The sequence below is a fragment of the Drosophila obscura genome, unplaced genomic scaffold (genome assembly GCF_018151105.1).
Source record: "Drosophila obscura isolate BZ-5 IFL unplaced genomic scaffold, ASM1815110v1 contig_1, whole genome shotgun sequence".
Taxonomy (NCBI): domain Eukaryota; kingdom Metazoa; phylum Arthropoda; class Insecta; order Diptera; family Drosophilidae; genus Drosophila; species Drosophila obscura.
In genome coordinates, this window is record NW_024542679.1 from 8,067,677 (window position 1) to 8,080,803 (window position 13,127).

General features: G+C 46.8%; 3 protein-coding genes across 4 annotated transcripts; 1 reads left to right on the top strand and 2 right to left on the bottom strand.

Annotated features, from left to right (window-relative positions):
- Window positions 1-982: 982 nt before the first annotated feature.
- Window positions 983-4,175, top strand: LOC111071115 (RING finger protein 10). Its single transcript, XM_022362273.2, has 4 exons — window positions 983-1,648; window positions 1,794-3,317; window positions 3,388-3,542; window positions 3,605-4,175. The coding sequence occupies exons 1-4, from the start codon at window positions 1,576-1,578 to the stop codon at window positions 3,992-3,994; spliced, it is 2,142 nt and encodes a 713-aa protein (XP_022217965.2). The 5' UTR covers window positions 983-1,575; the 3' UTR covers window positions 3,995-4,175.
- A 48-nt stretch (window positions 4,176-4,223) lies between these two features.
- On the bottom strand, window positions 4,224-5,777 carry LOC111071118 (choline-phosphate cytidylyltransferase A). Its single transcript, XM_022362276.2, has 3 exons — window positions 5,451-5,777; window positions 5,051-5,374; window positions 4,224-4,992 (listed from the first exon to the last, which is right to left on the bottom strand). Exons 1-3 carry the CDS (start codon window positions 5,661-5,663, stop codon window positions 4,276-4,278), a joined length of 1,254 nt encoding a protein of 417 aa, XP_022217968.2. The 5' UTR covers window positions 5,664-5,777; the 3' UTR covers window positions 4,224-4,275.
- Window positions 5,778-6,474: 697 nt separating this feature from the next.
- On the bottom strand, window positions 6,475-12,458 carry LOC111071117 (choline-phosphate cytidylyltransferase A-like). 2 transcript variants are annotated; one of them, XM_022362274.2, is made up of 4 exons: window positions 12,348-12,458; window positions 8,357-9,005; window positions 7,962-8,285; window positions 6,475-7,898 (listed from the first exon to the last, which is right to left on the bottom strand). In XM_022362274.2, exons 2-4 carry the CDS (start codon window positions 8,879-8,881, stop codon window positions 7,146-7,148), a joined length of 1,602 nt encoding a protein of 533 aa, XP_022217966.2. In that variant the 5' UTR covers window positions 8,882-9,005; window positions 12,348-12,458; the 3' UTR covers window positions 6,475-7,145. The 2 variants fall into 2 exon arrangements, with proteins under 2 accessions (XP_022217966.2, XP_022217967.2); XM_022362275.2 differs by lacking the exon at window positions 12,348-12,458 and adding an exon at window positions 9,290-9,370.
- Window positions 12,459-13,127: the final 669 nt, after the last annotated feature.

Sequence of the window (13,127 nt, forward strand, 5' to 3'; positions counted from 1 at the left end):
ATCCACTAAGCAGGCCCACATATCAATAAGCAGCGTTCCCAAATCTTTTTTCCAGTTAACTTTTGGGAGTTGATGGAGCAACACAGTTTTCATGAGGAATAACACATCATTGAAATTATCCAATTTAGTCCAACGCTCTACATTTTTGCATTCCCACTTTGGGGAACATACTATAAAGGTGCTCTTGTCACTTGATCCCCATTTTGTATACGGTACAGCGAACCACGAATAGTTGCCAGCTTCATTATATGGGTGTTTCTGGCTCAGGTCCAAGGGCCACTCATCCCAACTGAACTTGAATGCTGGCACCATATTTAACGTAATGGGCTTATTCTGCTCTTCAACTTCCATGGTGTAGCTTTTGGGGTTATATTTTATTTTATTACCCTGTCTAATTAAGTGAAATGCGGGTAGCGTATCGAGTTCTTTGCGTAACCAATCTTGAAGATTCCCTACATTAATGTAATTGTTGGTGAGGAGATCATGCTCATTGCCATATGAATACAAAAAGACGAATCCATTCTCGTCTCTTTTTGGGGTGGTGCGCAAATACATGTCAAAAATTATTTGAAAAGGTTCATCAGATGTGCAAAATCCACCGTAAAGCCATACTGAAAAATACAAGAAAACAAGGATTACCCAATTGATAAAGGTGTCCTGTCCAGAGGTCCAATAGCTTACTGTTAGAGTATGAGCCACGTTCAATTTTGTCTATTTTGTTTATCAACTCATTTTGGATTTTCTTGTGTTGTTCCTCGGAACCACGCAACTGTTGCAACATATTTTGCAATTCTATTGCAAAACTCATGATTAATTAAAATTAATTAAATTAAAGATTTAAGAGAAAGACTGCGGAAAGTCCCTTTTTAGTTGTAAGCTCGTCTACTTTTTCCCGATGAATTCCTCAAGCAACTCTGAACAAACTCCAGTTGCATACATCTTTCTTCAGCAGGTTGGCAGGGCTGTTATCGATAACATATATACAACATCCCTGCGGATGCTGCTGCTTTTTTTCAGACCAAAGGTTTTTTGGTTTTTCTATCAAAATTGATTAAAAAACAACAAAAACTAGATCCCCATCCAATTGTGGCCGTATAGTGTAAAGGTGCATTAATTTGCCAGTGAAATAGAAAGTGAATTAAATTCTCAGCTCAGCAAAAGCAGTCGAAATCGTCACACCTCACCGTTTCGTCTGCACACCCACCAATACCAATATAATACCCAAGGCAAAAAACTAATACAACTGCAAAGATAGCCAACAAATACAAATAAACTAATCGAAACGATCGAAAGTCTACGTCTGCGAGTGCCAAGGTACTTTTAAGTACTTTTAATTCAACTTACGCTCTGTGCTCTACGTGAAAGTAGCATACAATTTGGAAATATTACGCAAGTACTATTTCTGGTTATATCTGTTGGATAATCATGGCTCAGTAAACATGAATCCTCAACAAGAATATTTTGCCCAACGCACTCCGTGTGGAGACAAAAGCAAGACGCAATTTTCTGCCGATTGGCAGGTATCTAATACTATCGCCCCCACTCCCCCCAATTCCTCTTACTTCTACGAGCAAAATGGACAGCAACAAGAAGCAACAACATGCCAGAGCGAGCAAATCGTCTGGTGAGACCCAACGCAAGTCCAGTGGTGAGTAAAGAGCGGGTCTTCATACATATATATCCAATGAGAGAGATGGATAGATAGCCATCATGCTCTACCTATGTATGCATACATATGTGTTGTCTCTGTTGCTTATTTACCAAACAACCTATCTGTATTCTTTCCCGATCAGAATTGCATGCCAACAACAAACAGCGCAATAGCCGCAGACGTGAGCAGCTTCCGACGCCGCGCAACGAACAGCAACAGCAGCCGAGGAACCCCAAACAGCAGCAACAACAACAGCAACCTGCTAAACTTCGTCCCAATGTGGACAAGCGTCCAAGGGCGCGAGGCAGCGGTGGTGGCGGCGGTGGTAGTGCTGCTGGCTACTATGGCCCTACCGATGGAGCTTACGATGGCCCTGAATCCGGGCATCAAGACGGGGCTTACGGCGGCACCGGACTAGCAGCCACCAGTGGCGGCTACCCGCGTAGCGACTTTGACTATGAACTAAACTCTGTGTATGCGCAGGGCAGCAAGAAGCAGAACCTGAACCATCTGCTCAACTTCCATTGTGTGCCGCGCGATGCGTCGGACACTGGAAATGGCCATGGACGCGGCGTTGGTCATTATCATCATCACAATGCTGGGCGCAAGCCTCGCTACAACAAGGAGCAGTTCCTGCAGGCCAACTTTCAGTTTGTCATTCGCACGGGGGCCAAGGCCCAGGTGAATGGCTCGCCGGACACTTTGATCGACTGGAACTTCATTGAGCAAATCAACATCCAGACCACGGAGGAACCGCAATGCCCCATCTGTCTGTATCCCCCGGTGGCTGCCAAGCTGACGCGCTGCGGCCATGCCTACTGCTGGCCCTGCCTCTTGCACTATCTCTCGCTGAGCGACAAGACCTGGCGTAAATGCCCCATCTGCTACGATGCCATCCACGCTGGAGATCTGAAGAGCTGCACCATTGAGCAGCAGCATGCCATGAATGTGGGAGATAGCATAACCTTCCAGCTAATGCGACGTCGCAAGGGCTGCATGTACATCGAGCGTCACGGCGTAGGGGAGTTCGGCGAACGATTCCCCCTGCTCAGTGCTGGGGACGAGGCCAAGCGATACTCAAAGTTTCTGATCGCCAAGCGTGCGGATGTGGCGGACATCATTGAAAGAGAGCGACGCGAACTATTGGCTGAGTCGGATGTATCCTGTCCGGAGGATATATTCACACAGCAGGCACTCGTAATGCTGAACGAGCGCCTCGAGAAGCTGGGCCTCAAGGAGGATGAGGAGTCGCCGCTGGAGGAGCAGCCACCACCACCACCCGAAACGCTCAGTCTGGATAATGAAACCAAAATTGATATTGAGAAATCGGACGATGCCTCCATCTCATCGGGCGAGGCTTCCAGCAGCATTGCCAGCGCCCACAGCGGCAGCAAATACTATTATTTCTACCAGTCGAACGATGGACAAAACATCTACTTGCATCCCCTGAATGTTAAGATGCTGCAGGCCTGCTACGGCACTCTGGATCTGGGCCCACTACTGATTGAGTCGCAGATCCTGCAGAAGGAGCAGCACTCCATGGACGAGGAGCATCGACGGAAGTTCACTTGTTTGGGACACCTGCCCCTCACGTGTCAGTTTGCTGTTGTGGAAGTGGAACTTCAACCTCCAGTCGTCTCTGGGGGAATACTCAAGTTGTTTAAGGGTGAGTCTACGCGGTTTGGTCGTTTGACATAGAATCCCACTTAATATGTGCTCGCACATCTCACCCCCAGAGGATATTTTGCATCGCAAGAAGGAGCGGCAGCGTCGCGATCGCGAGGAACGCAAGCGGGAGCAGCACATTAATGAGATCAACGACCGTCAAATGGGCAAACTGATTGCCAGTGCAGCAAACCTGAATCTTGAGTCCTCCCACGAGTTTCCCACTGTAAGATTTCCTTTTCTTTTGGACTTTTTCCCTATTGATTCATCATTTTATTGCTTCTGCAGTGTGGCTTTGAAGAGGCCTTGCCAGCGCCCAGCGGCGTAACGCCAATAATCATCAGGCAGGAGAGCAGTGCAGCCAGCCCCAAGCAGGAACTGTGGCCCACCATCGGCAGCGGCTCACCAGTCAGCAGCAGCGGTGGCGGCGCTATGGGATCTGTGGGTGCCTGGGGACGCTCGGCTCCTCCTCCGGCACCAAGGGCCATACCATCGGCTATGTCACGCGATGAAGACCATGACCAGCGCTCGGTGGGCCATTGGGGTCTGGGTGAGCTGCTTGTCGGTGCTTTGGATCAACAAAAGCAGCAGCAGCCGCGAAGTGGCAAGCCCCACAAAAAGGCCAAGGCCAAGAAAATGGTTCCACTCTTTGCCATGGGCATAAACAGAGCTCCATAAAAGAAGTTAAAATACGCGAAATTAATGTACAACCATGTACGTTATTCTGTTATGAATACTTGGACGTTATTTCAAATCAACGATGGATATTTGAACTTTAATTTAACCAACATTTTATCCATACTAAGCATATGCATAACCATATAAATTTAATCCAATAAAAGCAGCAAGCATACTCGTACTAGTGTCTATCCAATACTTTCGAAATGAATTCAACTACTGGATAACATTTCTCATTCAAGGGCCACTACAGCAAGCCGTCTGTCGTCCAAAATTTATTTTTAAATATTTTTAGGCTTAACAAATTCGAATCCCAGTGGTGGGGCTCTCGTAGACCCCAGGTCCACCTCGGGGGAGCTGCTGGAACGGTTCAGATTGGCAAGCTGGACCGCAGCTGAGCCATGCCTACGAGGATCAATGCCGCTGTCACTCTCGGCCACCGAACGGGACTCTTCATATTCCTCGTTGGAATCGCTACCGTCCGGGGAATGCATTGCCAAGAAATCGTCGGCATTAATCGATGCTGTGGAACTCCAGGCGCTCATTATTTTGCCCTTTGACTCGTTCCAGAACGAGTGCAGACGATCACGTCCGAAGGCCTGTAGAAATGCGTCGATAAACTCGCGCGACTTCTCCTCCCATTTGGCAATGATGTCGACCTTTACCCGCTTGCCGCGATTCTTCAGTTCGTCCATTTTATTCTGCAGACGGAACTTCTTTTCGGACAGAAAAGAAACGTTCAGCTCCTTGGCGGAATAGCCACGTGCCAGATTGCGACGCACATAGACATCGTAGTCCTTTACAATCCGAGCCACAACGTCCGAGGTGGACACACCCTCAGTGCGTTCGGTTGCCACAAACATGCCGCGTGCCTTGAGCGGAGCATATATATCATTACAGCCCCCAGCCCCATATGGAATGTCATCGTGAGCAACAAAATCTATTTTGTGATCAGTCAGAAAATCATCGGTGAGTGTCCAGGGTGCATTTGGAACAACCTGGGAGACAGAAGAAAGATTTAAATTCATCTCCCTTTTAGCTTATTTTGAGACGCACCTCGTCCACATAGCGGCAATGGCGCACTGCCTCGTAGCGCTCAAAGCCATTCATCACTGTACGACCCTTCATTTTCAATGTCAGCTCATCGTTGCACACGCCAACAATCAAATAGACATTTGGAAAGATGTTCTTGGCCTGCATCAGCTGCCTGGCATGACCCTGATGGAAGAGATCGTATATGCCATCGGCATAGACGCGCACCCGACGTTTCGACTGGCCGGAGTGGGCCATCTCGTAGGTGATGCGTTGAGTGTAATCACAGCCATTCAGCTCCTCCAAGGCCTGCGCATCATTCGCGAACGGACATGGCTTGCAAAACGGCTAGAAGTCATATAAAAAGGGTATGAAAATGGTTACCTTTGGGTGACGTGACGTGACTGGCTGCTCTATCGCTTACAAATTTGTCAAAGTTCATGTCATACAGGGGCAACGTCGGGAATGGGGATTGAAAAGAGAACGGCGACTCAGAATCCGTTGAGTCCACAGCCTCCAGCAATTTATCCATCTGGAATTCATATGAAGGTGTCGATCGCCCAGATCCTGACGCTGGCGAAGGCGTTCCATGCTCCGACGATGACGGAGAAGCTTCCTCCTCGATCAATTTATCCATTTTTTTTTTGTTTTATTTATTTTTTTAAATGTAACTATGCAGAACTGCAGCGAACTGGAACCGCTCGTGATGCTTCCAAATGGGTGACTGATTATATAAAATCGTTTCTTTTCCACACAAAATGCTCGGCACACTGTGATGAGGATTGCCAGAGTGTCGGCTCCAGGGTCCGAGAGTTGTTGCCCACAAATTGCGCAGCGCCTATCAAAATTAATTGGCTGCAAAGCCAATTGTGGCTCAGGAGAAGGCTGGCGGCACAGGCACACGACTGGAGGCATAGCATAACGGACCCATTCTTAGGGTGTGTGTCGTGTCTACAAAGATCTCTGTCATCTCTCAATTGCCATAAATTGAGGCGCAAGCAAATAGGAAGTGGTCGCCTGACTATTGGCACGGGGGGCACATATCAGGCGATATATATTTATATACCTTCATATATATAGAAAAATCACAAAGCCATTAAACAAATCAGTGAACCAGCAGACCAATCAAAAACTGTTGTTTCACCACCGTTCGGCATCAGTAGAGCAGCCATTCCAAAAAATTTTCATAATTATATTAAGGGGGAAATGAATACAACACTATATAAAGTCGGAAGCGATAGGAATACAGCTACATGTGTATCGTTCCAACACTTTTTTTTCTAATATAACCAATAGAGGAGGATACGTTTTTGCCATGAGGGTACTTGAAACTATATTGAAGGATACAAAAACCATACGTTTTCATGCACATTGTGCGCTTTCTAAATTTCTGGGACTCTTCGATGCTAAATATACCCTCAATAATTATATATAATTTTTGTTTCAAATTTTTCTTTCGATTCAAGGTTTTATTTTCAAAAAATATTTAACAAAGCATTTGCAATAATTCCGATATTGCCATGTGTTGCATCATGTTACTATTCTTTGTGTGTTGAATGCGTTTTGGTTTTTTCTATGAAGTTGGTGTTTTTTGTTTAACTTATAGTTATAGTGTGTGTGAAATAATTTAATATAAATATTTCTAGATATTTCCGGTATCTCCTACTATTCATCTGCTGCTGCTGCTGCTGCACGCACACAAACAACAATCTCTGTGGCCGAGTGCTTAATACAAAAATGAGTCTTTTCTGCATTGGTTTTCTTTTTTCCAATAATGTAAGCCCCATATACATTTTGCGAGTCGCGGGTTTCGGGAATCGGTGAATGGTGTATCGTGCTGTGCGCCTTCACTCCATTTGGCTAAAATTAGCTAAAGGATCTGATGGGTCCCGGTGGTGAGGGTATGGGAGTGGCAATTAAGAGTGAGGAATAGCCGAGTGAAAGCGATTGAAAACTAAAGACTAATGGGATTACAGATACCGTTTAGAGCTATGTGTAAGTATAGGTGAATCTGGATGAGCCTGCGAGGAGGGACGTTTCCCTCTCGGATCCCCTTTAGAGATAGGAAAAGAGAGGGCGAAAAAGTTCAGGCTAGTTCCAAAATCTAAAATCATTCGCCTCAATTGGCCGAACGTCGCTCAAACTCCACATTCTGTTCCACGACCTCCGTCTCATCGTCATCGTCATCATCATCATCGTCATCGTTCTCGTACGTGTCCTGGTAGCTGCGACGTGCCAGAGCGGATCGCTTCTTATGCTTGCCATTGAGGGAACTACTGCTCGCCGCACTGTATTCCGCCGACAGCTCCAAGTACTCATCGCTGCACTCTGTTTCGTCCTCGTCGCCCTCGAGCTCGTCACCATTGACCGATCCAGAGGGACTGCCGGGCGGACTCAGGGCCTGTATCAGCTTTCCCTTTGACTCGTTCCACAGATGGTTCAGACGCTCGCGTCCAAAGAGAAGCAGGAACGTGTCGATAAACTCGCGCGACTTCTCCTCCCACTTGGTGATGATGTCGCCCTTCACTTTGGTCAGCTCCCGCTTGCCTCGTGACTTCAGTTCATCCATTTTATTCTGCAGACGGAACTTTTTCTCGGAAAGAAATGAAACGTTCAGCTCCTTGGCGGAATAGCCGCGTGCCAGATTGCGACGAACATACAAATCGTAGTCCTTAACGATGCGCGCCACAATGTCCGAGGTGGACACACCCTCAGTGCGCTCGGTGGCCACAAACATACCGCGTGCCTTCAGCGGCCCGTAGATATCGTCCATGCCTTGGGTTCCATAGGGAATGTCGTCATGGGCTACGAAATCTATTTTGTTATCCGCAATGAACGCATCGGACAGTGTCCAGGGAGCATTCTGAACAATCTGCGGGGAATAATTGGTAGGGTTATCAAGCGTTGAATCGACCCGATTGCGCTGAGCACTCACCTCATCCACATAACGACAATGACGCACACCCTCGTACCGCTCAAAGCCATTCATCACAGTGCGTCCCTTCATGCGATGCGTTAGCTCGTCATTGCACACTCCGACAATTAGATAGACGTTGGGAAAGATGTTCTTAGCCTGCATCAGCTGCCTGGCATGACCCTGATGGAACAAGTCGTAGATGCCATCAGCATAGACGCGCACCCGACGATTCGTCTGACCGGACCGGGCCATTTGATAGGTGATGCGATGGGCGTAGTCGCAGCGATCACGCTCTAGCATGGCCTCCTCGTCGCAGGAAAATGGCGCAGGCTTGCAAATGGTCTATAAAATAGAATATAAAACCCAAATTGATGTTGACTACGATTCTATCTTGCGAGTGTCCCACAGCTTACCGCAAAGTCAGATGCGCCGCTAAAGAATTGCTGCGATGTGGACGCATCTATGACCGGAGGCGCCTGTGGCTGTGGCACGTATTTACGCTTCACTCCGCTGAGATAATCCGCCGTTGACGTAGCGGCGGGCAGGGTGTCCTCGGCGGCGGTAGCCTCACCGTCATCGTCCGGTTCGCACTGTGAGATGGTGCGCGTGCTGTCCCTGAGCGTGGTGGCTGAGGCGGTGGGCTCTGTGGCACCATCCACGACGACACTCTCCAGCTGGCCATTGGACTTGGCTTTGGCGGGCGATTGAGGACTGCGGCTAGTTGTGCGCTGATCTTTGGCATCCACCACAATGGTGGTGGGCGACGTTGATGGTGAGGTGGAGGCGGATGCAGAGGCGGGCATGGCAATGGCCGTCTCGTAGGTTCGTTTCCGCGTGGTCAGCGTCGAGGTGATCAGGGGCGTGGCTGGCGGGGAGGTAGGTGCCTGTGATGTGTTAATTGTGTTGTTGGTGTTGGCGAGTATCGATGAGGTGGCCATCGCAGCGAATGATTTGGAGCGGCAGTTTTAACGATTTCTCTAAAAACACTTGTGGGGAGAGGTCGGAGGAGGCGTTCACTGTTCTCTGTTGTGGGCGTATAGGCGGAGATTCACGTGCATCCAGCTGAAAGCAGAAGGTAAAAAAACGGTTAAAAGTCATTCAGGTAATTTGTTCTGCTGGCAGAACAACACGTGACGTCGCATTTCTCCCGTTGCTGCGCAATTGTAGCGGTAGCGGTAGCGGCACCGTGCACCATGGCCGAATCAATTTATTTTTAATTGCCAAACCGAATGATTTCGATTTGCCACGCGCGCATCGAACCACTGAAATTCCTTCGAAATCAGCAACAACAGAAATAAGTCACAAACTAGAGAAAGAACAACCACAAACGCATTATTAGCACGTACACTCAACCAGGCGGGGCAAAGAAGAAACGGCAACTAAAACAACGGCACTGTGAAAGCGCAGCAGCCGCTCGCTCGGGTGGGTGATAGGGAGAGGGAGATGGAACTAGTTCCGCCATTAGCGCATTAGCTGCACTTCATTTGCTGCTGCTTCTGCTGCTGCTGCTGCAATCTCTTATTTTACATAAACAAATCGAATTGGAAAGATTCGAATGGGAGTCAGACAAGGCAGACACGATGACCCAATCGGGGTGCCTGGACTCTCTCTTTCTCCGCTCCCATTAGTCAGCTGTTCACTGCGTGCTCCAAATTAATTTCGGCCATCCCATGGTATATTAAATAAATGGTAAGGCAGTCCATTTAGTTTATTTGTCACTATCTCTCACTGGCCTCCCACACAAACACATAGCTATGCGAATGTTAACATTTTTGAGGCACTGCCTCACTTTCTTATTAATATACCTTGAAGCCGTCAAACGATTTCCCGCACTTACTCATGTTTATTCAGCATTAAAAGACATATACCACATGCATATATTTATCTTTTGCCGCTTACGTCTGAATATTTCTTTGGCATTGAGGTGATCCTATTACGTCAGAGATGTTTCAGGTGCAGTAGTAGTAGTAGTAGTATTCCTTTCTTATCTGGAAACCAACATGCCGTTTGATGATAAGCCAAAATCCATCAGAGGCCCCAAATGGCTGTTTCTTGGAATCGTACTTTTGCCCGCTCAAGGTCTGACTTAGCTCTGATTCACTTGGAACCAGCTTCGCGACAGTTCAAGTTTAGCTCTTCGCTTAGGACCGCGAGAGACAGAGAGGAGAGAGGTCTGTGTGCTCTGATGTAAGCTTTATTTTAACCATCGAAAAATACGAGCATGTACAAACATGTTAATTCTGTTGCCAGGCAAAAAGAAAAGTGCTGGGCAATCTTTAGCTGCGATCAACGTCACCAAGGCAGAGGAGTTGAGTCGTACGATCGAGCCACTTGTCGGCAGAGCAGAGGAAAGGTGAATCAAACGTAAACAAACCAAAAAGAGAGAAAGCGATGAGTGTGCGTGGGTGGGTGAGTTGGTAGGGTGGATGGATGGATGTGTTAGACCAGCAAAAACGATTTGCAAATTGACAGGCGGTATGTATGCACTAAAGCAAGCGAGCGATAAGATTGTTACTGTTATTCTTAACTTATCTGGGAACGGGACTTCCGCTGCACTCGCAACGGGGGAGGGACAAATGGGTCTGATAGGAACACGATAAATGGAATTTAGCGGAAACCGTCCATGTGTTTCTATAGACACAGGCTGTTTGATAAGAATCGTAGAACACTCTCAAACACCACCTAACACCCCCCCCCCCCCCTCCCCCCCCTCACCAAATGGTTGGAGGCTTTCAGCCGGATCTGGCAAGTATGGCGAAATTCGAGGTAAACCAAAGTTCATTATAAACACGCGCTCTCCAGCTAGGGCTCAGGTTAAGCCCCCCCCAACGTGGCATACTAACAGGCCAAAGAACTCTGGAGAATCTCAGAGAACAGCAAAAAAAAATGTTTAGTTGGCATTTTGTTGGAGTTTGCCTTTTGCCTGCTCGTTGGCCTCGTTGGCGTTGGCCAAAAACAATAGATTGAAAGTACAGTCCAGTCCAGCAAGTTGAATCTTCCCTCCTCCTCCAACTGCTGCTCTGTTCCGATCTCTACGCGCTTCGAGTGTTTTCCCCCATTGATGATAAGCCCCCACTCTCTGGACTATGTATAGAATGAACATGGGTTGGATGAATATATTTTTGCATTGATAACCTTCGGCTGGCTGGTGGGCATTATTATCAATGATGAGTATGCACTCCAAAAAAGATTGGTTGACGTCAACTGTGATTTGGATGCTGCTCGAAGTACGTGAGAATATGGGCGAAATATCCACAGGAAATGGGAACGTTAAGTATGCACGTTTGTCCAAAATTTTTTCAGTAATGGTCTGGTAATTATATTTCATACCGGTGGTCCCCGCATGTCCATAGACAGATAATCTTATCGAACACTTTAATTGTACCATCATCTCTTTGCACTTTGATTAGGAACGCACACATACACATGCCGCCTCTCTTTCGCACAACACGCATTCGCTCTCTCCACGTAAAAGCTTCTCCTACGCATGAATGATATACAAATTTCATTGAGTAGAGCTGAAACAGCTGACTGATTGTGCGTGTGATCACCCCCAATCGCTCTCTGTCTCTCCTTCCTTCACTCTATTATGTTTCATACACTGCACACACTCACACACACACCCGCCGACCCAGTGGTGTTTCTACGGTAAAATATAATCGTCGCTTGGGAAAGTGGAGCACGAGCACAGTGTTTGGCAGCCATGCCATGACTAATGCTTGCCCCATTCTTTCGCAAGTGTGAAAAAAGGTAAGGTTTATTATTAACCCCCATTATGATGGTGGTCTGTTGATGATGCCACTGCCACCAGGGAAATCGTACGATCGCAGTGCAAAGTTCGGTGAGTGGTGGTGACGCGTCAGCGTGATGTGTGGAAGGGAAAGGAAAGGAAACGGAATGACGGTGGGGACGGGACGACGACGTTGCAAGCTACAAACAAAAATCATACGACCGACAAAGCAGCGCCAATGGTGGCGGTGAATTTTCATCAGGGGAAGAGTGACGTGGCGGGCAGTGAGTGGCGTCGTCTTGCCGGCTGCGAAACAAAATCGATAAGGGTCAGCAGCAGCTGTTTGGGGGAGGGAATAAACAGAGAAACGTCTACGACGAGACGATTATGTAAACAAGCCTTGAAGGCTGGCGGGTGCACGGGTAAAGCTCATCGCGATCCAATCCAAATCCCAGACGCACATTGCGAAGAAACCAAGAATAATCTCCAAGCGAGCTGACATTTCGGGCGCAGAGAGCGAAGAAAGCGAGAGAGACAGAGAGACCGAGAGAGTGAAATCGCTCACGTCACAGGAGCATGGGCATGTCGTCAGCACAGTTTAAATATTTGTCTTGAAACATATTTTTGTCTTAACCGGATCCAATCCAATGAAATGTTTCGCTCGCAAAACTTACTTTCTTCCAAATTGTTTGTATATTTATTTGGCTAAAAATCAATTTGCGCTTTGGTTTTTCTATTGAACGCCCGGCCGGAATGACGCACCACGTATTTGTTTCACTGTTGTTACGTGTTACGTGTAGCACTTGATGATTAACTAGTTTATTTATTAGAGCTGTTTTGTTATTATATTGTTAATCAGCGTGACCGTGCGATAGAAAAATCCGGCCAATCTGGAGAAATACCGATTAAATACCATACCATAAAAAAAAACCAGGGCCAACTTAACACCCCTCTATTCGAAAAGAGGAGCACCCTCTGTTAAACCCCAGGAAACAATACTGTTTGTGAAGGCTCCTTGTAGCCCCATCCTCCTCTTTACTTACAAAACAAAAATGACCACTGATATCTTTAATCCGTAATGCGTAAAATATGTTAAAGTTACACAAATTTCGTGGAAATATTAAATACCGCACTGGTCGACAATGGGCTAACGTTATATTTTTTGGATTGAAATCGTATTCCATGATTTTCATATTAAGTCTAATAATACTAGCTAGTTGGCCCTTTCAGCCCTAAAAAAAATAGTTTTATCCGATAGATACATCAATTTTCTACAAAATTGGGTAGTTTTCAGATATCCTTTTTATTGCATTGTTTAAATAAAAAGGTTCAAACAACAACGGCCAAGGCATAAAACGTAAATGTTGAATAAATGTGACGTCATTGTTGCTGGTCAACCAAGTTTCTTCTATGCGTATGTACTTTTGTATACCTTATTTCCTTTAATTGATGTT

Bases quoted from the DNA above. Each gene is read 5' to 3' on its own strand.
- LOC111071115 (XM_022362273.2), top strand. From the start codon at position 1,576: ATGGACAGCAACAAGAAGCAACAACATGCCAGAGCGAGCAAATCGTCT. The intron at 1,649-1,793 runs GTGAGTAAAGAG...TTTCCCGATCAG, and splicing joins GACCCAACGCAAGTCCAGTG to AATTGCATGCCAACAACAAA. The intron at 3,318-3,387 runs GTGAGTCTACGC...TCTCACCCCCAG, and splicing joins AATACTCAAGTTGTTTAAGG to AGGATATTTTGCATCGCAAG.
- LOC111071117 (XM_022362274.2), bottom strand. From the start codon at position 8,881: ATGGCCACCTCATCGATACTCGCCAACACCAACAACACAATTAACACA. The intron at 8,286-8,356 runs GTAAGCTGTGGG...TCTATTTTATAG, and splicing joins GCGGCGCATCTGACTTTGCG to ACCATTTGCAAGCCTGCGCC. The intron at 7,899-7,961 runs GTGAGTGCTCAG...TATTCCCCGCAG, and splicing joins ATTGTCGTTATGTGGATGAG to ATTGTTCAGAATGCTCCCTG.
- LOC111071118 (XM_022362276.2), bottom strand. From the start codon at position 5,663: ATGGATAAATTGATCGAGGAGGAAGCTTCTCCGTCATCGTCGGAGCAT. The intron at 5,375-5,450 runs GTAAGCGATAGA...TATGACTTCTAG, and splicing joins ACATGAACTTTGACAAATTT to CCGTTTTGCAAGCCATGTCC. The intron at 4,993-5,050 runs GTGCGTCTCAAA...TCTGTCTCCCAG, and splicing joins ATTGCCGCTATGTGGACGAG to GTTGTTCCAAATGCACCCTG.